Source organism: Arachis stenosperma, chromosome 3, assembly GCF_014773155.1.
Source record: "Arachis stenosperma cultivar V10309 chromosome 3, arast.V10309.gnm1.PFL2, whole genome shotgun sequence".
Taxonomy (NCBI): Eukaryota; Viridiplantae; Streptophyta; class Magnoliopsida; order Fabales; family Fabaceae; genus Arachis; species Arachis stenosperma.
This window is the reverse complement of record NC_080379.1, coordinates 118,346,198-118,370,125: the sequence shown is the minus strand read 5'-3', so window position 1 is coordinate 118,370,125 and position 23,928 is coordinate 118,346,198. Positions and strand designations below refer to the sequence as shown.

General features: G+C 34.0%; 2 protein-coding genes and 1 non-coding gene across 3 annotated transcripts; 1 reads left to right on the top strand and 2 right to left on the bottom strand.

Annotated features, from left to right (window-relative positions):
* Positions 1-7,777: 7,777 nt before the first annotated feature.
* LOC130971654 (small nucleolar RNA R71) lies at positions 7,778-7,881 on the bottom strand. Its single transcript, XR_009082864.1, has one exon. It is a non-coding gene; the product is annotated as a small nucleolar RNA R71 (small nucleolar RNA).
* Positions 7,882-16,729: 8,848 nt separating this feature from the next.
* On the top strand, positions 16,730-18,100 carry LOC130968120 (sm-like protein LSM6A). The gene is made up of 3 exons (XM_057893211.1): positions 16,730-16,940; positions 17,398-17,511; positions 17,621-18,100. The coding sequence occupies exons 1-3, from the start codon at positions 16,814-16,816 to the stop codon at positions 17,665-17,667; spliced, it is 288 nt and encodes a 95-aa protein (XP_057749194.1). The 5' UTR covers positions 16,730-16,813; the 3' UTR covers positions 17,668-18,100.
* A 40-nt stretch (positions 18,101-18,140) lies between these two features.
* Positions 18,141-20,776, bottom strand: LOC130968119 (nucleoside diphosphate kinase III, chloroplastic/mitochondrial-like). The gene is made up of 7 exons (XM_057893210.1): positions 20,547-20,776; positions 19,994-20,137; positions 19,334-19,371; positions 19,164-19,214; positions 18,901-19,068; positions 18,676-18,788; positions 18,141-18,580 (listed from the first exon to the last, which is right to left on the bottom strand). Exons 1-7 carry the CDS (start codon positions 20,626-20,628, stop codon positions 18,457-18,459), a joined length of 720 nt encoding a protein of 239 aa, XP_057749193.1. The 5' UTR covers positions 20,629-20,776; the 3' UTR covers positions 18,141-18,456.
* Positions 20,777-23,928: the final 3,152 nt, after the last annotated feature.

Genomic DNA, 23,928 nt, shown 5'->3' with positions numbered 1-23,928 from the left:
CCCTGTCAATACTTGATCACTCAAGAGTGCTCTTCCTTGCTCGTTGTGCCTCTTGTGGTGTAGTGTGATGTGATGTGAATCTGATCTCACTTGTAAGATTGCTTATTCCTTATTACGTGAGATACGCTTTCCAGTGGTCAATAATCTCTCACATCATTATACAGCTTATTTTCCGCGAGATTATTTCATTTCCTAGCTACACTTGTTTAGTTTCTGTTATTCGAGTGGAGTGAGCGAGTGACCTTTAAGGCTTTGTTTGGATATCGGGAAAAAAATAAAAAAAATTAAAAAAAAAAGAAAATGAGATTAGAAAAAATGAAAGAAATAGTGGAATTATTTATGTGTTATTTGGATGAAAAAATAAATAAATAAAAAATAGAAAAAAAAAGTTGTTTGGATAAAAAAAATTAAAAATATTATTTGTACATTAAAATCAATTACTAAAATCTGTTACTAATATATTTATATATAAATATATGTGTGGTTTAATTTATTTTTAATATATATTTATATTTCAACATGTATTTTATACTGATGATTGACTTTGGTAGCTGATTTTAGTGTACACATAGCATTACTTCAAAAATTATAATAAAATTATATTAATATTCTTATTTATATTATATGTAAATTATAATTTATTAATAATAAAAGGTAAATATATAATTTTATTAATATTTATCACATTTTTTTATTTTCATCTCATCTTTAGAATAAAAATATTTTAGTGGACTTCACACTATTTTCTTTCTTTCTACTCCATTTTCTCTCATCATCTAAATAATAAAAAATTTACTTGTTTATCTTTTTCTTTTTTTTTTATTTTCTTTTCCTTTAAATTTTTTCAACTTAAACAATGTGTAAATTTAACTTCGTAATTCAATAAATACTGTTATTTAATTTTTAAATAAACAAAAATTATATTATAAAATAATAAATTATATCTAACTCACTTTAAAATAATATATAAATTATTCTCTATGATGTGTTACATTTTAATTGGATATTTACTTTTAACCTGAATTACTATCTTAACTATATTAAGGCTATTTTATAATTAAATTATTATTTGAAATAGATAATTGTATAATTTTTTAAAATATTAAAAACTAAATTTATTTTTATTTTTTTAAATCATTGTTACCTAAAAGAATACCTCTTCTGTTAATTGAAACATATTTTTACTCCTCCATTCTTTCTTCGTCACGTAACTTCGATCCTTCTAAGCATTATCCTCGCCATCGTGATAACCATGTAAAAAAGGGTTACACACACTATTTAAAAGCATCATGTATAAGATTGACTAACCATGAAAGTTTAACGGAAGACATGGAGGAGGTGTTTTTGTTTTTGGGCTATGGTCTGGAACCGGCTCAGCCAATATCAGTAAGCTTCGACACCGTGTTGCTACTAATGCGAATGGATTCTTGCATCTTAAGTATTAAATAGGCATTCCCTCCGTTATCACTGGTTATTCTCTTTTCTTTATCATCTTTTCTGATGATGCCACCATTAACCATGATATCTAAATTTTTAGATATTGGAAAAGAGACATAAAGATTCATTTTTAGTCGTATTTAACATAAAAAATATTTACAAGGATATTCGATATAATTCTTTATTTCTCAAAAGTACTCTCATTTTGTCTGTTTTATTTAGGTTAGGCACATATTTCATATTTATCTCTTAAATGTCTATACAATTTATTTTTGTATCTAAAAATTTTAATATTAAATATTTTTTATTTAAAATATCATTTTTACACTATTTTTTAAATTGTGAGATTAGTCTCTTCTTTAACGCATTGTTTGGTTTAAAGGAAATTGAATGAAAAGAAAATGTAAGGATGAAAAATGGATGAAAAATTAACTTTTTCTCTGTTTGGATTAACATAGAAAATTGGAAAGAAAACAAAAAAAATAGTACGGAGGTCATTCAAAACTTTTCTTCTCGGACATGAGATGAAAACAGAAGAAAAAAGTATAAACAATAGTAAAATTACAAATTTATCCTTCATATAAACAATGGTAAAAATACATTGCTATATTATTATTTATATATAATATAGGGAAGGGTATTAATATAATTTCACTTGGTTATGATTTTCTCTCTCCTTACTTTTTTTTTATTCAAATAAAAATTTTTTTTCTCCTATTTTCTTTCCATCTATTTTCTCTTCATCCAAACAACATAAAAAAATTAACTTTTTCTTTCATTTTCTTTCCTTCTATTTTCTTTCCTCTCATTTTCCATCTTCCATCCAAACAAAGTGTAAGATAATGCAAAAAATAATTTCTCATATAAATAATTTATTTAATCACTAATTAATTAATTGATAAAGTACTATTTATAAACTAAAAATTAAAAGAATAAAAATATTATAAAAAATACTTGTAAGAAAGTTTTTTTCCAAATTAAAAATAATTTCATTGAATGAAATTTGTGATCCAAAAATAGACAACACATACAACAAGAATAAAGGTGGAATTATCTAACTTAAGTCATAATACCACAATTCAATAGAAAGAAAGGGAACCAAAAGATAAAGTAATTAGAAGGTGAAGGGGCTCTCCAGGAAAAGGGTGTTCAAACGTGAGTGTCGATCTTCTTCCATGGTGTGGCGAACAGTATCAACAGTTTGAAGAGGATGGTGTCTCTGGTTTTTAAATAGAGTCTCGTTCCGGGCCTTCCAAATTTGGCATACTATATTTGCTGCAAGCTCCTTCTTCTTCGTCGATTTGCTGCCAAACTTCAAATTTTTGTCAAGCTCATTCCACCAAATCCATGGTTCTTCAATTAAAGCTGGAACAGGTAAATTAGTGATTCGCCAAGTCTCAGTAGTGTCTGTGCACATCCAGAGGCAATAAGCAACAGTTTCAGGGGACCCGTTACATTGCTAACATAATAGACTCACTGATGGAAGTCTTTCACTTAGTTATTGTTGGACAGGTAGGCCTTTGTGCATAATTTTTTAGAGAAAATTTTTTATCTTGGGTTGGCATTTGATGTTCCAAATATCAGACCACAATTACTTATTTTGACACTGTCCTGGCAGGAACTTTACTGGAGGGTGGAAGGATTGGAATGTTAGCTGGTACCCAAACACTACTGAATAGCATCAATTTTTCTCCTTCAGCCAGGTAACCTCATTATCACCTTGTTGAATTTTAGTGTTTATGATAGCCTCTATAATTTCTGGTCTGAATATTTTTTGTATTAGTATCTAGTTTCATGTTCTATTTGATAAAATTAGGTGTGAAACTCATGTAGGATTGTGCTCTGAATTAGCCTCTGTATTGTGAGTAATAGACAGATAATCACGAACCCATGAATCTTCTCTTATTCTGATATTTGAACCATTGCCCACCCTCTATAGGATACATTTTTTCATAACTTTTCAGCCCTCTATTACACTCCTCCATCCCAAGAAGGGTTGTTTCCAACTTCTGCTTTGAGAAAATTGGAGTCTTGAAATATTTACTTCGGTACACTTTAAAGATTAGAGAGTTTGTTCTTGTAAGTAGTCTCCAACCTTGCTTGGCTAGCATTGCAAAGTTGAAAGCTTTAAGATCTTTAAAATTGAGACCCCTCGGCTCTTGGGCCTACATGTAATTCGCCATTCAATCCATTGTATTTTCCTTTTCGATCCTTTTTAGCCCCACCAAATTTACAAGATGGCTCTTTGTATATCTTCTATTAATGTTTTTGAAAGTCTAAAGCAACGGAAAGTGTAAATAGGCGCTGCTGTAGCCACCGCCTTAATAAGGACCTCCCTTCTACTATAGGCTCTGTTCTCCTCTGTGGAGTAGATGGGATAGACCTTCTACACAGAATAAAAAGAGATAGGGCAAAAGAGGATCGCCTTGTCGCAATCCTCTACATGGTCTAAAATAACCATGAGGTGCATGATGAGCGGATAATTTATACGCTTTTTGGCATTGTTTTTAGGTAGTTTTTAGTATGATCTAGTTACTTTTAGGGATATTTTCATTAGTTTTTATGCTAAATTCACATTTCTGGACTTTACTATGAGTTTGTGTATTTTTCTGTGATTTCAGGTATTTTCTGGCTAAAATTGAGGGACCTGAGCAAAACTCTAATAGGAGGCTGACAAAGGATTGCTGATGCTGTTGGAATCTGACCTCCCTGCACTCAAAATAGATTTTCTGGAGCTACAGAACTCCAAATGGCGCGCTCTCAATGGCATTGGAAAGTAGACATACAGATCTTTCCATCAATATATAATAATCCATACTTTATTCGAGATTTGATGACGTAAACTGGCGCTCAATCCCAGTTCCATGCTGCATTCTGGAGTCAAACGCCAGAAACACGTCACGAACTAGAGTTGAACGCCCAAAACACGTTACAACTTGGCGTTCAACTCCAAGAGAAGCCTAAGCTCGTGGATAGATCAAGCTCAGCCCAAGCACACACCAAGTGGGCCCCGGAAGTGAATTTATGCATCAATTATGTACCTCTGTAAACCCTAGTAGCTAGTTTAGTATAAATAGAACTTTTTACTAGTTTATTAGCTATCTTTGATTGTATTATTCAATCTTTGGACATTTAGTTCTTAGATCTGGGGGTTGGCCATTCGGCCATGCCTAGACCTTTCACTTATGTACTTTCAATGGTGGAGTTTCTACACACCATAGATTAAGGGTGTAGAGCTCTGCTGTACCTCAAGTTTTAATGCAATTACTACTATCTTCTATCCAATTCAATTTATTCCTGTTCTAAGATATTCGTTGCACTTCAACTTGATGAATGTGATGATCCGTGACACTCATCATCATTCTCACCTATGAACGCGCATGACTGACAACCACTTCCGTTCTACCTTAGACCAGGCGCATATCTCTTGGATTCCTTGATCAGAATCTTTGTGGTATAAGCTAGAATTGATGGCGGCATTCATGGGAATTCGGAAAGTTTAACCTTGTCTGTGGTATTCCGAGTAGGATTCCGGGATTGAATGACTGTGACGAGCTTCAAACTCCTGAAGGCTGGGCGTTAGTGACAGACGCAAAAGAATCACTGGATTCTATTCCAACCTGATTGAGAACCGACAGATGATTAGCCGTGCCGTGGCAGAGCATTTGGACCATTTTCACTGAGAGGATGGGATGTAGCCATTGACAACGGTGATGCCCTACATACAGCTTACCATAGAAAGAAGTGATGAAAAACTAGAAGGAAGAAGTAGGAAAGCAGAGATTCAGAAAGAACACAGCACCTCCATACACCTATCTGAAATTCCCACCATTGAATTACATGAGTAACTTTATCTTTATTTTCTGTTTATTTTATTATCTTTATTTAAACCAATAATCTCTTAATCCAGTTAAATCCGCCTGACTGGGATTTACAAGTTGACCATAGCTTGCTTCATACCAACAATCTCTGTGGGATCGACCCTTACTCACGTAAGGTATTACTTGGACGACCCAGTACACTTACTGGTTAGTTGTGCGGAGTTGTGACAAAGTGAGATTCACGTTTGAGAGCACCAAATCTTTGGAGCCATTGTTGATGATCACAATTTCGTCCACCAAGTTTTTGGCGCCGTTGCCGGAGATTGTTTGAATTACAATTACGTGCAACCACAGCGCTAAGTTTTTCTGATCCGGCAACACCACCAAGTTTTTGGCGCCGTTGCCGGGGATTGTTCGAGTATGGACAACTGACGGTTCATCTTGTTGCTCAGATTAGGTAATTTTCTTTTTATTTTCCTTTCAAAAAAGTTTTCAAAAATCTTTCAAAAATTTTTTTCTTTCTTTATTTTCGTTTTTCAAAAATATAATTTTCGAAAAAAAAATAATAAAAATATAAAAAAATCATAAAATCATAAAAACCAAAAATACTTTGTATTTCTTGTTTGAGTCTTGAGTCAATTTTTAAGTTTGGTGTCAGTTGCATGCTTTAAAAATTTTTCTTGCATTTTTCGAAAATTCATGCATTCATGGTGATCTTCATGATCTTCAAGTTGTTCTTGACAAGTCTTCTTGTTTGATCTTGATGTTTTCTTGTTTTGTGTTGTATATTATTTTTCATATGCATTTTTGCATTCTTAGTGTCCATGCATTAAAGAATTCTAAGTTTGGTGTCTTGCATGTTTTCTTTGCATAAAAAATTTTTCAAAAATATGTTCTTGATGTTCATCATGATCTTCAAAGTGTTCTTGGTGTTCATTTTAACATTCATAGTGTTCTTGCATGCATAATTGGTTTTGATCCAAAATTTTCATGTTTTGGGTCATAATTGTGTTTTTCTCTCTCATCATTAAAAATTTAAAAATAAAAAATATTTTTTCCTTATTTCTCTCCAAATTTTCGAAAATTTGAGTTGACTTGGTCAAAAATTTTTAAAATTAGTTGTTTCTTACAAGTCTAGTCAAATTTTCAATTTTAAAAAATCTTATCTTTTTAAAACTTTTTCAAAATTTAAATCTTTTTCATTTTTCTTATTAATTTTTGAAAATTCTTTAAAATATTTTTCAAAAAAATCTTTTTCTTAATTTTATCTTAATTTTCGAAATTATGCTAACAATTAATATGATTGATTCAAAAATTTGAAGTTTGTTACTTTCTTGTTAAGAAATGTTCAATCTTTAAATTCTAGAACCATATCTTTTAATTTCTTGTTAGTTAAGTAATTAATTTTAATTTTAAAAATTAAATCTTTTTCAATCCTATCTTTTTATCATATCTTCTTATCTTATCTTTTTATCATATCTTTTTCAAAATTTTATCTTTTTCAAAAAAATTTGATTTCAAAATATCTTATCTAACTTCTTATCTTCTTATCTTTTCAAATTTGATTTTAATATCTTTTTCAACTAACTATTTGACTTTTTGTTTGTTTCTTATCTTTTTCAAAACCACCTAACTACTTTTCCCTCTTTAATTTTCGAAAATATCTCATCTCTTTTTCAAAATTTCTTTTTAATTGTTTTAAATTTTAATTTTAATTATATCTTATCTTTAATTTTCGAAAATTATTAACTACTTTTTCAAAATTATTTTCGAATTCTCCCTCTTTTCTCTTATTCTATTTATTTATTTATTTACTAACACTTCTCTTCACCTCTCTTCATCTCCAATCACTGCCTCTATCCTCACCCTTGTATTTGGGTTCTTCTCCACTCTTATTCCTTTCTTCTTTTACTAATAATAAGGATCCTCTTTGTCCAGATATAGAGGATCCTCTTCTTTTTTCTTTTTCTCTTCTCTTTCATATGAGCAGGAATAAGGAAAAAGGCATCTTTGTTGAAGCTGATCCAGAACCTGAAAGGACTCTGAAGAGAAAACTAAGAGAAGCTAAATTACAACAATCCAGAGGCAACCTTTCTGAAATTTTCGAACAAGAGAAGGAGATGGCAGCGGAACCCAACAACAATAATGCAAGGAGGATGCTTAGTGATTTCACTAAACCAACGTCCAAGTTTGATGGAAGAAGCATCTCAATTCCTGCCATTGGAGCAAACAATTTTGAGCTGAAACCTCAATTAGTTGCTTTGATGCAACAGAACTGCAAGTTTCATGGACTTCCATCTGAAGATCCTTATCAGTTTTTAACTGAGTTCTTACAGATTTGTGAGACTGTTAAGACAAATGGAGTAGATCCTGAAGTCTATAGGCTCATGCTTTTCCCTTTTGCTGTAAGAGACAGAGCTAGAACATAGTTGGACTCACAGCTTAAAGATAGCTTGGACTCCTGGGATAAGCTGGTCACGGCCTTCTTGGATAAATTCTTTCCTCCTCAAAAGTTGAGCAAGCTTAGAGTGGATGTTCAGACTTTTAAGCAAAAAGATGGTGAATCCCTCTATGAAGCTTGAGAAAGATACAAGCAGATGACCAAAAAGTGTCCTTCTGACATGTTTTCAGAATGGACCATATTAGATATATTCTATTATGGTCTATCTGAGTTTTCTAAAATGTCATTGAACCATTCTGTAGGTGGATCCATTCACTTAAAGAAAACGCCTGCAGAAGCTCAAGAACTTATTGACATGGTTGCAAATAACCAATTCATGTACACTTCTGAGAGGAATTCTGTGAATAATGGGACGCCTCAGAGGAAGGGAGTTATTGAAATTGATGCTCTGAATGCCATATTGGCTCAGAACAAAGTGTTGACTCAGCAAGTCAACATGATTTCTCAAAGTCTGAATGAATGGCAAAATGCATCCAACAGTACTAAAGAGGCAACTTCTGAAGAAGCTTATGATCCCGAGAACCCTGCAATAGCAGAGGTAAATTACATGGGTGAATCTTATGGAAACACCTATAATTCATCATGGAGAAATCATCCAAATTTCTCATGGAAAGATTAACAAAAGCCTCAACAAGGCTTTAATAATGGTGGAAGAAACAGGCTAAGAAATAACAAGCCTTTTCCATCATCTTCTCAGCAACAGACAGAGAATTTTGAGCAGAGCCCCCCTAATTTTGTAAATTTAGTCTCTGATCTGTCTAAGGCCACCTTAAGTTTCATGAGTGAAACAAGGTCCTCCATCAAAAATTTGGAGGCACAAGTGGGCCAGCTGAGTAAGAAAGTCACTGAAACTCCTCCCAGTATTCTCCCAAGCAATACAGAAGAAAATCTAAAAGGAGAGTGCAAGGTCATTGATGTAATCAATATGGCCGAATGCACAAGGGAGGAGAAGGACGAAAATCCTAGTGAGGAAGACCTCCTAGGACGTCTCTCAAACAAGAAGGAGTTCCCTATTGAGGACCTAAAGGAATCTGAGGCTCATATAGAGACCATAGAGATTCTACTAAATCTCCTTTTGCCATTCATGAGCTCTGAAGACTATTCTTCCTCAGAAGAGGATGAAGATGTGACTGGAGAGCAAGTTGCTCAATATCTAGGAGCCATCATGAAGCTGAATGCCAAGTTGTTTGGTAATGAGACTTGGGAAGGTGAACCTCCCTTGCTCATTAGTGAACTAGATACATGGGTTCAGAAAACTTTACCTCAAAAGAGACAAGATCCTGGTAAATTCTTAATACCCTGTACCATAGGCACCATAACCTTTAACAAGGCTCTGTGTGACCTGGGGTCAGGCATAAATCTTATGCCACTCTCTGTAATGGAGAAGTTGGGGATCATTGAGGTACAGCCTGCCTTATTCTCATTACAATTGACAGACAAGTCAGTAAGACAAGCTTATGGATTAGTAGAGGATGTGTTGGTAAAGGTTAAAGGCCTTTACATTCCTGCTGATTTCATAATCTTAGACACTAGAAAGGAGGAGGATGAATGCATCATCCTTGGAAGACATTTCCTAGCCATAGCAGAAGCTATAATAGATGTTAACAGAGGAGAATTAGTCCTTCAATTGAATGGGGACTACCTTGTGTTTATGGCACACGGCTATCCTTCTGTAACAAGGGAGAGTAAGCATGCAGAGCTTCTCTCAGTACAGAGTCAAACAGAGCCCCCACAATCAAACTCTAAGTTTGGTATTGGGAGGCCACAACCAAACTCTAAGTTTGGTGTTGAACCCCCATATCCAAACTCTAAGTTTGGTGTTGGGAGTCCACAACATTGACCTGATCACCTTTGTGGCTCCAAGAGAGCCCACTGTCAAGCTAGTGACACTAAAAAAGCGCTTGTTGGGAGACAACCCAATTTTTATTTATCTAATTTTATTTTATTTTCATTGTTCTTTTATGTTTTATTAGGTTCATGATCATGTGGAGTCACGAAAAAAATATTAAAATTAAAAACAGAATCAAAAACAGCAGAAGAAAAATCACACCCTGGAGGAAGGACTTACTGGCATTTAAACGCCAGTAAAGAGCATCTGGCTGGCGTTCAACGCCAGAACAGAGCATGGATCCGGCGCTGAACGCCAGAAACAAGCAACATCCTGGCGTTTGAACGCCAGGAATATGCCCTGAGGAAAGCTGGCGCTGAACGCCAGTAACAAGCATGGAACTGGTGTTCAACGCCAGAAACATGCTACACATGGGCGTTGAACGCCCAGAATGAGCATCACTTCGGCGTCTAAACGCCAGAATTGCATGCAAAGGCATTTTACATGTCTAATTGGTGCAGGGATGTAAATCCTTGACACCTCAAGATCTATGGACCCCACAAGATCATCTCAGGATCTGTGGACCCCACAGGATCCCCCCTACCATATTCTCACCTTACCTCCTAATAATCCTATAACACACTTTTCCAAAAACCCTTCACCAATCACTTCAATCTCTCTTCCCAATTACCCCCTTCACCACTCACATCCTTCCACTCTTTTCCATAAACCCACCTTCCTTCAAATTCAAATTTCTTTCCCACCCAAACCCACCCTAAATGGTCGAACCTACCCCCTCTCCTCTCCCTATATAAACCCCTCCATTCTCCTTAATTTTCACACCACACAAACCTCTCTTCTCCTTCTTGGCCGAATACACCTCTCCCCCCTCCTCCATATTTTCTTCTTCTTCTTCTTCTTTTCTTTCTTCTCTTGCTCGAGGGCGAGCAATATTTTAAGTTTGGTGTGGTAAAAGCATAAGCTTTTTGTTTTTCCGTTACCATTGATGGCACCTAAGGCCGAAGAATCCTCTAGAAAAGAGAAAGGGAAGACAAAAGCTTCCACCTCCGAGTCATGGGAGATGGAAAGATTCATCTCCAAAGCCCATCAAAACCACTTCTATGATGTTGTGGCCAAGAAGAAGGTGATCCCCAAGGTCCCTTTCAAGCTCAAGAAAAATGAGTACCCGGAGATCTGACATGAGATCCAAAGAAGAGGTTAGGAAGTTCTAACCAACCCCATCCAACAAGTTGGAATCTTAATGGTTCAAGAGTTCTATGCCAATGCATGGATCACTAGGAACCATAATCAAAGTAAGAACCCAAACCCAAAGAATTATCTTATAATGGTTCGGGGGAAATACTTAGATTTTAGTCTGGAAAATGTGAGGTTGGCGTTCAACTTACCCATGATGCAAGGAGATGCACGCCCCTACACTAGAAGGGTCAACTTTAATCAAAGGTTGGACCAAGTCCTTATGGACATATGTGTGGAAGGAGCTCAATGGAAAAGAGACTCCAAAGGCAAGCCGGTTCAACTAAGAAGATTGGACCTCAAGCCTGTGGCTAGAGAATGGTTGGAGTTCATTCAATGCTCCATCATCCCCACTAGTAACCGATCTGAAATTACTGTGGATCGGGCCATCATGATTCATAGCATCATGATTGGAGAGGAAGTAGAAGTTCATGAAGTCATCTCCCATGAATTCTACAAAATAGCCGATAAGTCCTCTACTTTGGCAAGGCTAGCTTTTCCTCATCTTATTTGCCATCTATGTTACTCAGCCGGAGTTATCATAGAAGGATACATCCTTATTGAGGAGGACAAGCCCATCACTAAGAAAAGGATGGAGCAAACAAGAGAGCCCACTCATGGAACCCAAGAGACGCATGAAGAAGCTTATCACCAAGAAATCCCGGAGATGCCTCAAGGGATGCACTTTCCTCCCAACAACTATTGGGAACAACTCAACACTTCCTTAGAAGATTTGAGTTACAATGTGGATCAATTAAGGGTGGAACATCAGAGCACTCCATCATTCTCCATGAAATTAGAGAAGATCAAAGAGCAATGAGGGAGGAGCAACAAAGGCAAGGAAGAGACATAGAAGAACTCAAGGACATCATTGGTTCTTCAAGAAGAAAGCGCCACCATCACTAAGGTGGATTCATTCCTTGTTCTTATTTTTTTTCTGTTTTTTGGTTTTTATGCTTATTATGTCATCTATATTTGTGTCTCTACTTTATGATCATTAGTGTTTAGTAACTATGTCTTAAAGTTATAAATAAATTTCATGAATCCTTCACCTCTCTTAAAAGAAAAATGTTTCTAATTCAAAAGAACAATAAGTACATGATTTTCGAATTTATCCTTGAATTTAGTTTAATTATATTGATGTGGTGACAATACTTTTTGTTTTCTGAATGAATGATTGAACAGTGCATATTTTTGATCTTGTTATTTATGAATGTTAAAATTGTTGGCTCTTGAAAGAATGATGAACAAAGAAAAATGTTATTGACAATCTGAAAAATCATGAAATTGATTCTTGAAGCAAGAAAAAGCAGTGAGAAAGCAAAAGCTTGCGAAAAAAAAATTTGGCGAAAAAAATAGAAAGAAAAAGAAAAAGCAAGCAGAAAAAGCCAATAGCCCTTAAAACCAAAAGGCAAGGGTAAAAAGGATCCAAGGCTTTGAGCATCATTGGATAGGAGGGTCCAAGGAAATAAAATTCAGGTCTAAGCGGCTAAATCAAGCTGTCCCTGACCATGTGCTTGTGGCATGCAGGTCTAAGTGAAAAGCTTGAGACTGAGTGGTTAAAGTCGTGATCCAAAGCAAAAAGAGTGTGCTTAAGAGCTCTGGACACCTCTAACTGGGGACTCTAGCAAAGCTGAGTCACAATCTGAAAAGGTTCACCCGGTCATGTGTCTGTGACATTTATGTATCCGGTGGTAATACTGGAAAACAAAATGCTTAGGGCCACAGCCAAGACTCATAAAAGTAGCTGTGTTCAAGAATCAACAAACTTAACTAGGAGAATCAATAACACTATCTGAAATTCTAAGTTCCTATAGAAGCCAATCATTCTAAACTTCAAAGGAAAAAGTGAGATGCCAAAACTGTTCAGAAGCAAAAAGCTACAAGTCCCGCTCATCTAATTAGAATTAATATTCATTGATATTTTGGGATTTATAATATATTCTCTTATTTTTATCCTAATTGATTTTCAGTTGCTTGGGGACAAGCAACAATTTAAGTTTGGTGTTGTGATGAGCGGATAATTTATACGCTTTTTGGCATTGTTTTTAGGTAGTTTTTAGTATGATCTAGTTACTTTTAGGGATATTTTCATTAGTTTTTATGATAAATTCACATTGCTGGACTTTACTATGAGTTTATGTGTTTTTCTGTAATTTCAAGTATTTTCTGGCTGAAATTGAGGGACCTGAGCAAAACTCTGATAGGAGGCTGACAAAGGATTGCTGATGCTGTTGGAATCTGACCTCCCTGCACTCAAATGGATTTTTTGTAGCTACAGAACTCCAAATGGCGCGCTCTCAATGGCATTGGAAAGTAGACATCCAGAGCTTTCCAGCAATATATAATAGTCCATATTTTATTCGCGATTTGATGACGTAAACTGGCGCTCAACGCCAGTTTCATGCTGCATTCTGGAGTCAAACGCCAGAAACACGTCACGAACCAGAGTTGAACGCCCAAAATACGTTACAACTTGGCGTTCAACTCCAAGAAAAGCCTCAGCTCGTGGATAGATCAAGTTCAGCCCAAGCACACACCAAGTGGGCCCCGGAAGTGAATTTATGCATCAATTACTTACCTCTGTAAACTCTAGTAGCTAGTTTAGTATAAATAGAACTTTTTACTAGTTTATTAGATATCTTTGATTGTATTATTCAATCTTTGGACGTTTAGTTCTTAGATCTGGGGGCTGGCCATTCGGCCATGCCTGGACCTTTCACTTATATATTTTCAACGGTGGAGTTTCTACACACATAGATTAAGGGTGTGGAGCTCTGCTGTACCTCAAGTTTTAATGCAATTACTACTATCTTCTATCCAATTCGATTTATTCCTGTTTTAAGATATTCGTTGCACTTCAACTTGATGAATGTGATGATCCGTGACACTCATCATCATTCTCACATATGAACGCGTGTGACTGACAACCACTTCCGTTCTACCTTAGACCGGGCGCATATCTCTTGGATTCCTTGATCAGAATCTTAGTGGTATAAGCTAGAATTGATGGCGGCATTCATGGGAATCCGGAAAGTCTAACCTTGTCTGTGGTATTCCGAGTAGGATTCCGGGATTGAATGACTGTGATGAGCTTCAAACTTTTGAAGGTTGGGCATTAGTGACAGACGCAAAAGAATCACTGGATTCTATTCCAACCTGATTGAAAACCGACAGATGATTAGCCGTGCTGTTGCAGAGCATTTGGACCATTTTCACTGAGAGAATGGGATGTAGCCATTGACAACGGTGATGCCCTACATACAGCTTGCCATAGAAAGGAGTGATGAAAAACTAGAAGGAAGAAGTAGGAAAGCAGAGATTCAGAAGGAACACAGCACCTCCATACACCTATCTGAAATTCCCACCATTGAATTACATGAGTAACTTTATCTTTATTTTCTGTTTATTTTATTATCTTTATTTAAACCAATAATCTCTTAATCCAGTTAAATCCGCCTGACTGGGATTTACAAGATGACCATAGGTTGCTTCATACCAACAATCTCTGTGGGATCGACCCTTACTCACGTAAGGTATTACTTGGACGACCCAGTACACTTGCTGGTTAATTGTGCGGAGTTGTGACAAAGTGAGATTCACGTTTGAAAGCACCAAATCTTTGGAGCCATTGTTGATGATCACAATTTCGTCCACCAGTGCACCAGTGACACATGGCATGCTGATGTGAACAGTTGTGCCACGTGTTACAATGCTATTTAACCGTGTGTCGGTTTGTGCCACGTGTCATCCGCTATGTCATCATTGTAGATGCACCAAATTAGTCCCTCACTTTACATTAAGTGACTCATTTTAGTCTTTGAAATTGAATGTCTTAGACCAAATTAAATGTCGTACACCAAACTAGTCCCTTTACTAATTTTTTCTCATTTTTTTCTATAAATTCAAAATTCTCAATATCTTTAAATGCATTAATTTTAATTCTATTTTTTCACATGTTATTTCAATACAAGTGCTTTTATAAAATATTTTTTCTTTTGCGAGTATTCCTAACCGCTGTCTTGAAGTTGACGTGAAAACATTTCAAGTATTCTCACTACCATCTCTGACCTCTTTCGTCTAGACTGAAGAGGTTGGAGATAGTAGTGAGGATGCTTGAAGTACCTTCAGTCTAGCTCATTTACACACAACAAAAATGTGTATTTCATAAGAACCAGAAAAAAATATTTTAATTCTTGATTTCTTGTTAAAAATACATATTTTTTGAGAAAAAATGTGTCTAATCAATCATATAATTCTTTTTTAATAATAACATACTTATATATTACAAATTTACCAATGTTAAATTATTATAGAAAAAAATTATATATTTAAAACTAAAATCTTAAAAATTTTTATAAAAACACTTGTATTTAAACGATACATGAAAAAATAGAATTGAAATTAGTGCATCCAAAATATTAAAATTTTAAATTTTTAAAAAATATGAAAAAAACTAGTGAAGGAACTAGTTTGGTATACGATATTCAATTTCAAGGACTAAAATAAGTCACTTAATGCAAAGTGGGGGACTAATTTGGTGTATCTACAATGATGACACATGAACGAATACTGTTGCGGCACATGGCACAAACGGATACGTGGCCAAATAGAATTGTGAGACATGGCAGAACCATCCACATCAGCATGCCACGTGTCACCGGTCACATCATCATACCATTATACGTGGTCAAACTATGGAGTGACACGTGTCACTAACAGCCCACGTCATCAAGCCATGTCATCACGTCGTTATTGAAAAATGGGTCAGGGACTAATGTGGTGCACTTTTATCAATCTTAGGGACGTAGTTGGTACAATTAGAATCTCAAAGACGATTTTAGTGCATGACGCCAATTTCAGGACTATTTTGGGGGTTTAACTCTATTCTTGGGAACTAATATAGAATATTAGTCTAAAATTAAACCCAAAAGGTATGATTTATATTTTCGCAAAAGTAGTGTTAATGTGGATTCTGAGTTCTGACTTCTGAGATTTCTCTATTTATTACTCATTCGGGAGAAAAAAAGAAAATCAGTTCCGCTGAGCATAGTCAGGCTTGCTTATCTCTCCGCCATAGTGTGCTGATGACCACCGTCGCTAGCACCGGCAACCTTTCTGTGAGTCCTGAATCTTTATTTTGGGTTAACCACAAAAAATACTCCCGAATTATTCAAACACTGACAAAAATGTATCCAAATTTTACTATCAACAAAAATGTTTTCAAATAATTTAAAAACACGACAAAAATACCCAATAGTAAATATATATTTTCAAAAAATGGCTTAGAGATTGAATTTTGATGCGATTTTTTGCAAGATAATCATAAAAGTGAGATATTATTATCCTTAAAATTTGGTGATTTTTCATTAAATATGTTTGTTTTTGTTAACAACCAATAATATTTTTAAAAAATCACAAAAATATATACTTTGTAAAATATCACTAAATTTTAAGAATAATAATATATTATTTTTTTAATCATACTTGCGAAAAATCGCATCAAAATTCAAACTTTAATGTATTTTTGAGAAATACATCTTTAATGTTAGATAATCTTATAGAATATCTAATATTAAATATATATTTCTCAAAAAATATAGTAGAGGTTGAATTTTGATGCGATTTTTTACAAATATGATTAAAAAAATGAGATATTATTATTCTTAAAATTTGATAAGTTTTTTATTAAGTATATATTTTTTTGTAATTTTTTTGTTAATAATCAATAATATTTTTAAAAAATTACAACTCAACAAAAGAAGTCACCAAATTTTAAGAATAATATCTCAATTTTTTAATAATGTTTACAAAAAATTACATCAAAATTTAATTTTTAAAATATTTTTTAAAATATATATTTATTATTAAATATTTTTATATATTTTAAAATTATTTAAAATTCGAATATATTTTTGTAACTGATCTGAGATGATTGAGGGTTGAGTTGGTTGTTGCTTCGAAGATACTGTGTCTGACTTGTCTGTGTTTGTGTTTGGAAGGTTCTAGAAAATGAGTGGAGCAGCGGAGAAAGAGAAAGAGAAAGGATCTGGAACCACAAAGACCCCTGCTGATTTCCTCAAGTCCATTCGCGGCCGCCCCGTTGTTGTCAAGCTCAATTCTGGCGTTGATTATCGTGGTCGGTATTCCTAAACCGTAAACCCTAATTCCCAATTCTCACACAATCTTCACTTTATTGGCTATACATATTGTCGGTGATCTTCATAAACACAACTGCAATTTCAATTTCAGTTTCAATTTGCAAATCAAAATCATTACTCTAGTTAGTATCACAATTCGCAAATTGGCTGAAATTTGTTCATTTGTTTGCGTGCGTAACCTTTCCAAAATATTCCCTCCGTCTTCGTTGTCGTACAACCATTTCTCATTTGAGGTGCTAAGGACACAATGTAGAACTAGAGTTGGGAAATTGAATTGGAATTGCGGAACCTGGCTCTTGAACGCACCAACTAATAGGCCTACAAATTCCCTGTTTTGAGAGTTGCGATCATGAATGTATTTTGATGGCTTTACATTACGAGTTTTGCTTCTGGGTACAGATTAGTTAATTTTACTCCTTGTGGTTAATCTTGTAGGTATCCTGGCTTGTCTTGATGGCTATATGAATATTGCAATGGAACAAACAGAGGAGTATGTCAACGGGCAACTGAAGAACAAGTATGGTGATGCCTTCATTCGAGGGAATAATGGTACCAATGCTTGACATATACAGTTCTTTACTCATAATCTATAAGGCTATAACTGAATACTGATATATGATTGAAATATAATTGAAATACCTTCCTTTCTTTGATGCAGTTCTATACATTAGTACCTCAAATATGACTCTAGCAGAAGGGGCTTAGCGTATCATCTCAAACGCTTTTATTTGGAAGACATTCTTTTGTGTTTGAGTTCAACAGATAAAGTATGTTTTTTCGCTTCTGTTGAAATCATGGAACGGGATTGAAATCACGTTGAAGTATAATCGAATGCAATTTTTCTGAATATTAAAAGAAATTGAAATTAGGATCCCAATTTTCATTTTTTTTTTGTTTTTATCGTTTTGGAATTACGTAACTGATATGATATACATGAATTTATCAACATAACTGAATACCTAAACATACAATTACTTCTGTTCAGTTTGATCTCTGATTTCCTTTATAGGATAAACGCAAGATCCCGTTTGTTATCTTTTATTTTCATTTTTAGCGGTTTTATTAAAAAAAAAACTGAGAAGAGAGGTGAACTAGAAAATAAAAAGAGCCGATAGGAATCTGTTGATTTTACTTGTTTCGTTATAAAATGTTGAGAATTAAAAAACAGGACTTGAGAATAGAAACAGAAAATAAATTTTCAAATGGTATTTATCCTCAAATGATCTGTTTTCTTTTTTCTCTCGCATAAATTACCTGTTTTTGTTTATTGGTAACGTGAAGCAAATAAATAGTCACAAATTGTCTTCACTCTTCACCCGACAGGTGAAATCGAACAATAATAATAAGTTCCTAATATTAGAGTGAAATGTAGGAGCTAACATACTATATCCAAATCCCGCTTATTTGTAGCTTGAAGTGATGAACATGATTTACTTCTCAGCCTAATAACTTATTCCAAAAAATACTGGTTCTCTATCTGAGGTGAAAAAGGAATCAGTTGACACCATAAATCCATTTCTCCGCATTGCTAGTGAAACTGACCAACTCTTCTGGCTTAAACCACAACTTAATCTCATTCTTTGCAGTCTCCGGACCATCACTCCCATGGATGATATTTCTGCATAGTCACAATATTATGGAGAATGTATTGTTGCATCTGTAAAATGTACAAAGAAAAACTAGGTAGTAAGTTCCTTTGAAAAAAAACAGTACCTTCCAACGACAACAGCCAGATCGCCCCTAATAGTTCCGGGCTCTGATTTTTGAGGATCTGTGGCTCCAATCAGTTTTCTGCCATAGGTAATAACTCCCTGTCCTTCCCACACCTATACATCACATCCATGTTTTTTTTTTTTGGAAAACATGTTAGGAACACTGGCGTGGTTGTCTTCGTTTTTCAAGGACATAGATTTAGTCAATTCTAAGTTTGTAACTAACCATTGCAATGACAGGACCAGAGCTTAGGAAATCACACAGCCCATTGAAGAATGGTTTATCTTGGAGGTCATGATAATGCTTTTGGGCAAACTCCTTTGAAGGGATGATTACTTTAATTCCCACAAGCTTGAATCCTTTCCTCTCAAAACGAGATATGATCTCTGAGATCTGCACAAAAAGAACACCTTATACTAATTAAGTGGGGACCTATTTGTGCCATGTAGGGACAAATTAAAGTTGTGAAAAATGTATACTCAATTTACCAGGCCTCTCTGCACCCCATCAGGCTTAATGGCAATGAAAGTGCGCTCCAACTGAGTTGGAAAAGGTGAACACATTATTAGCACATAAAAATTGTACCAAGCCAGAAAGAAAGAAAGGAAAGACGTGAAGAAGACATGAAGATGCACAGTAGAGAAGATGTTATGTTTACCTCCGCAGCATGCACCTCTTGATCCTGAAGCATGTAAGCTACAAGTCATAGTAGAAGAAGAAAAGTGAAAAATTAGGTGTTGAATGTCTGGCTAAAGGATGGCTACTATAATATTTTGCAACATTGATAAATTCATAGAATAGCGCAAACCGTTGGTTGATAAACTACCATGATAAAACAATGTATATATTGTGGTCTGTGGATATTGATGCATGAATATTGATATAAAAAATGAAATGGAAAATGTTAATTCATGGTTAATTCTAGTTTGGATATTCCTTTATAATGTTGGGGTGTGATTGAGGGAGGTAGTAAATTCTATACTACATCCATAACCTCAATTTGACCACCAAGTACTGCAATTGATGTAGAAGAGGTCTCGGAAGATACATTGCTAAAGTTAAGCAAGGTACAAGGCTCCTCTTCCGTCTTTTTCTTTTTTTTTTTTTTCGCCAACAAAAATAAATTATGGAGTAATAATTGTTATGCACTATGCGGTGGGGGATAAGGGATTGTATATTTGTAACACATAGCAAAGTATAATGCATTTATGTCTCCCTTCATGGAATTAAACAGTAGGCAAACACTGAAATGATTTCAAGTAAGAGTTATTCTATTCTATTAATGCACAACTTAAATTAAATTAAATTAAAATTAAACCTGCAGCAGGAAGAGTCAGAGCTCCAGAGATCCATGATGAGGATGCAGGGCCAGAATCAGAACGTGCCCTCCCATAGTTTGAAGCTAAAAATGGCATTTTCCTGCTCAATGAAACAGCTCCAGCTGATGCTGCTGCGCGTCCTTCTGCAAACAAAGAGGAAATACTCCAATTTTATTTATTCCGCAATTTAGAATGATTAAGCATAACCTTAAAGAAACAGAAATAAATCAAGGTCTGTCGTGTTAATCAGAGATAACCGCTCACTCAAAGACACACTGGAAGAAAGATCTCGTTGCACCAAATTATTATTTTAATGGCCCTTAAATAATGGCAATATAATGTGAATAAATTATGAAACTAAAAAGAGGGGGAAAATTGAGAATAGAAGAGATCCATAAAAGTGACGACAAGAGACGCACGTTGGGGAAATGAAATCAGCGTCAAGGAGGTAATGAAAGCTCAGATAGATCCAATGAAGGAATATAATGAGTGATAAGCAACATGAATGAATAGGATATGATAGGAGAGGATTGAAGGAGTGTAAGCACGAACCTGAATAAAACCGAGAGCCTTTGGAAGCAGAGAGAAGGGACCTTGCGGCTCTCGATGCGGATTTGCAGACCTTCGAGGCCATCTCAACTCAGAGAGAGAGAGAGAGAAAGAGAGAGATGATATGGTATGAGTGAAGGATGAAGGATCAACTTTGTTGTGTGTGCCCTGTTAAAGTGTGAGAGTAAATGTGAGTGAAGATGCCACTGCATCGGTCTCTCATTAAATATTGGTTGGTCCCAACTCCCATATGCTCGTATCTCGCGTTCCACGTTTGTTTTAGATTAAGTGAAATTAGGTAATGAAAACTTCCATTTCAATTTCGAACTAATTAATTCTTAAAATAAAAAATATTAATTTGGTCTTTTAAAATAATAAATAAAATATATAATATCTTTTTAATAATTCATCAATTAAAATTTAATAGTAATGTTTATATATATTATTAATTATTTTGATGTGTATATTTATAAAAGATAGATATATAGATAATAACTTTAAAACAATATTTCACTTATTTTGATAGAAAATTATGATAAATAGAGAATAGTTAATAAAAAGTATATAAAAATTTAAAAGATAATAAATATTTTATTGTCCAAAATTACATCGTTTTTATGCTCATGTGATAATAACGAAACATGCACTATTATAAATAATGAAATACATGGATACTTCTGTTTCGTTTTGTACTATTCTATGATTGAATTTGTTAATAACTCTAATTTTGTGATTCTGAGTTGTTGGGTTCAATTTATTATTGCTTGTTTTGAGTTGATTCTGTGATTCAATTTGTTAATAATTCTGATCGTGTGATTCTTTGTTGTTGGGTTTATTCTAAGTTGATTCTGAGTTGTTGAGTTAATAATAGTATAATACTGATTTTATTAATTTTTGGTTTATTCTGAGTTACTAATTTTCTAAAGTTTTGAATTAATTTTGTTGATGGTAAATTTTTTTGTTGTATGTTAAAGATGGAACAATCATAAAGTGATTAACGGTCACAAAAAAATCATAAAGTGATTAACAGCAGCAAGCTGTCTAAGTAATATTGTTTCATTTAGTAGTAAAACATTATGGGTTTTGATTTTCTTTAGTTATACATTTTGATATTTGAAGTTATTTATGAATTTTAATGATAAATTATGGATAATTTATTATGTGAAATTGTGAAAATTAAAATTTTATTAGTTTAGAAAGGATTGAATTTAAATATTTAAAATTATATATTAAATTTTTAATAATTTTATTTAATATTTAATTAAACCGACTAAATTCTGGTTGAATTTCGGTCGAACCATTGAATTATTGAACCAGTTATCCTACCGGTTCATTGATCATAATGTAACTATTATTTTCACTCTTAAAAAGAAAGTTACAATATCGATGATGAATAAACTTAAGGAGAAAAAAAAAGTATGACATAAAAAGAGAGTATCTCATAAAAAATACTTTATGAAAAGTGTAACAACCCTGTTTTTCGAGTACGCAAGATCTTTTCTGAAGGTACAGATTTTTCCTGAAGATCAGTAAAGGGAACAACTTTGATGTATCAACAAGCATCTCAATCCTCATTGTCATTATGTCATCCTTAAGCCAGAACCTTTTCTGAGGCATGCTCGATAACTAATCACGAAGAACCTAGTTTTTGAACCGTATCGGTTAGAAGTTTTGATTTTGATTTTCTTAAATAGTCTCAGTTTGACGAACCAGACTCGATTCATGAGAGAAGATAGATAATAATATAATATTATCATTATATTAGTATTAGAAGCTGCTTGAATGATTTTATAAATATTATCTTGTTTGTTTTAGTAAAAAATAGGAAATCAGTTTAATTGGGTTCACAGTTTACTGGTACAGCTTAGCACCAGCACTCTCTGATGACTTTAGCAATGCTAAGGCCTCATCATACATGTTCTATTCTCATATTAAATATGTTACTAGTGTCATTTATGCTAGTGGCTCAGAAAAGAATTTTTAGAGATGTTTTTACAAGTGTTCCGATACATCTAGTTTTACTAGTTATACACCTGAGATATTTTAATATTATTTTAATACACCTTCAAACCAACCAATCACAACTCACCTTACACCCCCAAGACACTCCAAGGATGGTCATTACTCCCTTTGGCCGAAAATGAGAAGAGAGAAAAGAGAGAAACTTTCATGAACATTTAATCTTCAAAGCTTGATTTCTTCTGAACTAAAACTCAAATCAAAACTCCGATTTTACCAAAATGATCCTCTCTTCTTCCTCTACATAACCATATAACATATCAAGGCTAGAAATAAGGTGAGATGGCTGTCTCCCTCCCTCTTCAATTCAGTTTTCAAGGAAGCATGCTTAAAACATGTATTTTCTTGATGTTCTTCCTTAGATCTTTTACTTAGCTTGACATGTGAGCCAAGAATCTTCAATTTCCAGCATGTTTAAGGTGAGAAATCCCTTCCTAACATGTTGATTAAGGTTTGGTCAGTTGAGGTTTTATGGATTCAAAGTTGTTCTTGATATTTTTAAGGAGGAAATAGTGCAAAAAGAACACCTAAAAGCATAACCGGATTTGAGGCAGCAAATCAAGGTAGGGTTTGACGAATTTAATCTTGATTAATTGTGTTTGAGTTGATTATGATATGGTTTGGCTGTGCTTGAAATTGATGATTTATATGAGTGATTCTTGGTGAAAATTTGGTAAAATTTTGATGAAATTTGATGAAATTCAAGCTTTGAGTTTATGTTCTTGGAGCTGCTGGAAAAATGAAACCCTAGGCCTTAAATTGGGGTTCAATTTGTGTTAAAATCATGTAGAAAAAATGGAGTTTTAGTGGCTGGAAATTTATTATGAATTATGGTAAAAATCGGTTGTTGAAAAGACTGAAAAACGGATAAAAACAGAGTAAGAATCCGAAGAATTTACGAAGAACACAAAGAACACTTTGAGTGTGATGAAGAACATTGAAGAACAAGACTTAGATCCTAAAAGGGCAAGAAAGTAAAATATTTGGTGTTTGGGGGGTTATTTTGTAATTTCTAAAAGTTAGGGTGGTTAAAGTAGAAATATTAAAAGTTACGGGTGGTAAAAAGTGAATTTTAAAGGTTAAAAGGTAAAGATAAGGTAATTTTTAAAAATGTAATAATAAAATAATAAATAATAATAAAATATTAAATAATAATATTTAATTAAAAATAATATTTTAATAAAAATAATAAAATAATGCGGAAAAGGCAATTTTCTGTAAAAGTTTTAGAAAGACAACTTTAAGCGCATAATCTCATAATTACCTTCATAAAATACTTAGGGAGTGGTAATAACATATTAGTGAGGCAAAGATAAAGAAAAGATAAAAAGTTAAAGAAGAGATAAAAATAAAAAAAAGTCTGTAA

What these genes read in the sequence shown, in the direction of transcription:
- LOC130968120 (XM_057893211.1), top strand. Translation starts at nt 16,814, where the DNA reads ATGAGTGGAGCAGCGGAGAAAGAGAAAGAGAAAGGATCTGGAACCACA. An exon ending in TTCTGGCGTTGATTATCGTG is followed by an intron (nt 16,941 to 17,397) that starts GTCGGTATTCCT and finishes TTAATCTTGTAG; the next exon opens with GTATCCTGGCTTGTCTTGAT. An exon ending in CTTCATTCGAGGGAATAATG is followed by an intron (nt 17,512 to 17,620) that starts GTACCAATGCTT and finishes TCTTTGATGCAG; the next exon opens with TTCTATACATTAGTACCTCA.
- LOC130968119 (XM_057893210.1), bottom strand. Translation starts at nt 20,628, where the DNA reads ATGGCCTCGAAGGTCTGCAAATCCGCATCGAGAGCCGCAAGGTCCCTT. An exon ending in AAGAGGTGCATGCTGCGGAG is followed by an intron (nt 19,215 to 19,333) that starts GTAAACATAACA and finishes TTTCCAACTCAG; the next exon opens with TTGGAGCGCACTTTCATTGC. An exon ending in CTGGTCCTGTCATTGCAATG is followed by an intron (nt 18,789 to 18,900) that starts GTTAGTTACAAA and finishes TGTGATGTATAG; the next exon opens with GTGTGGGAAGGACAGGGAGT.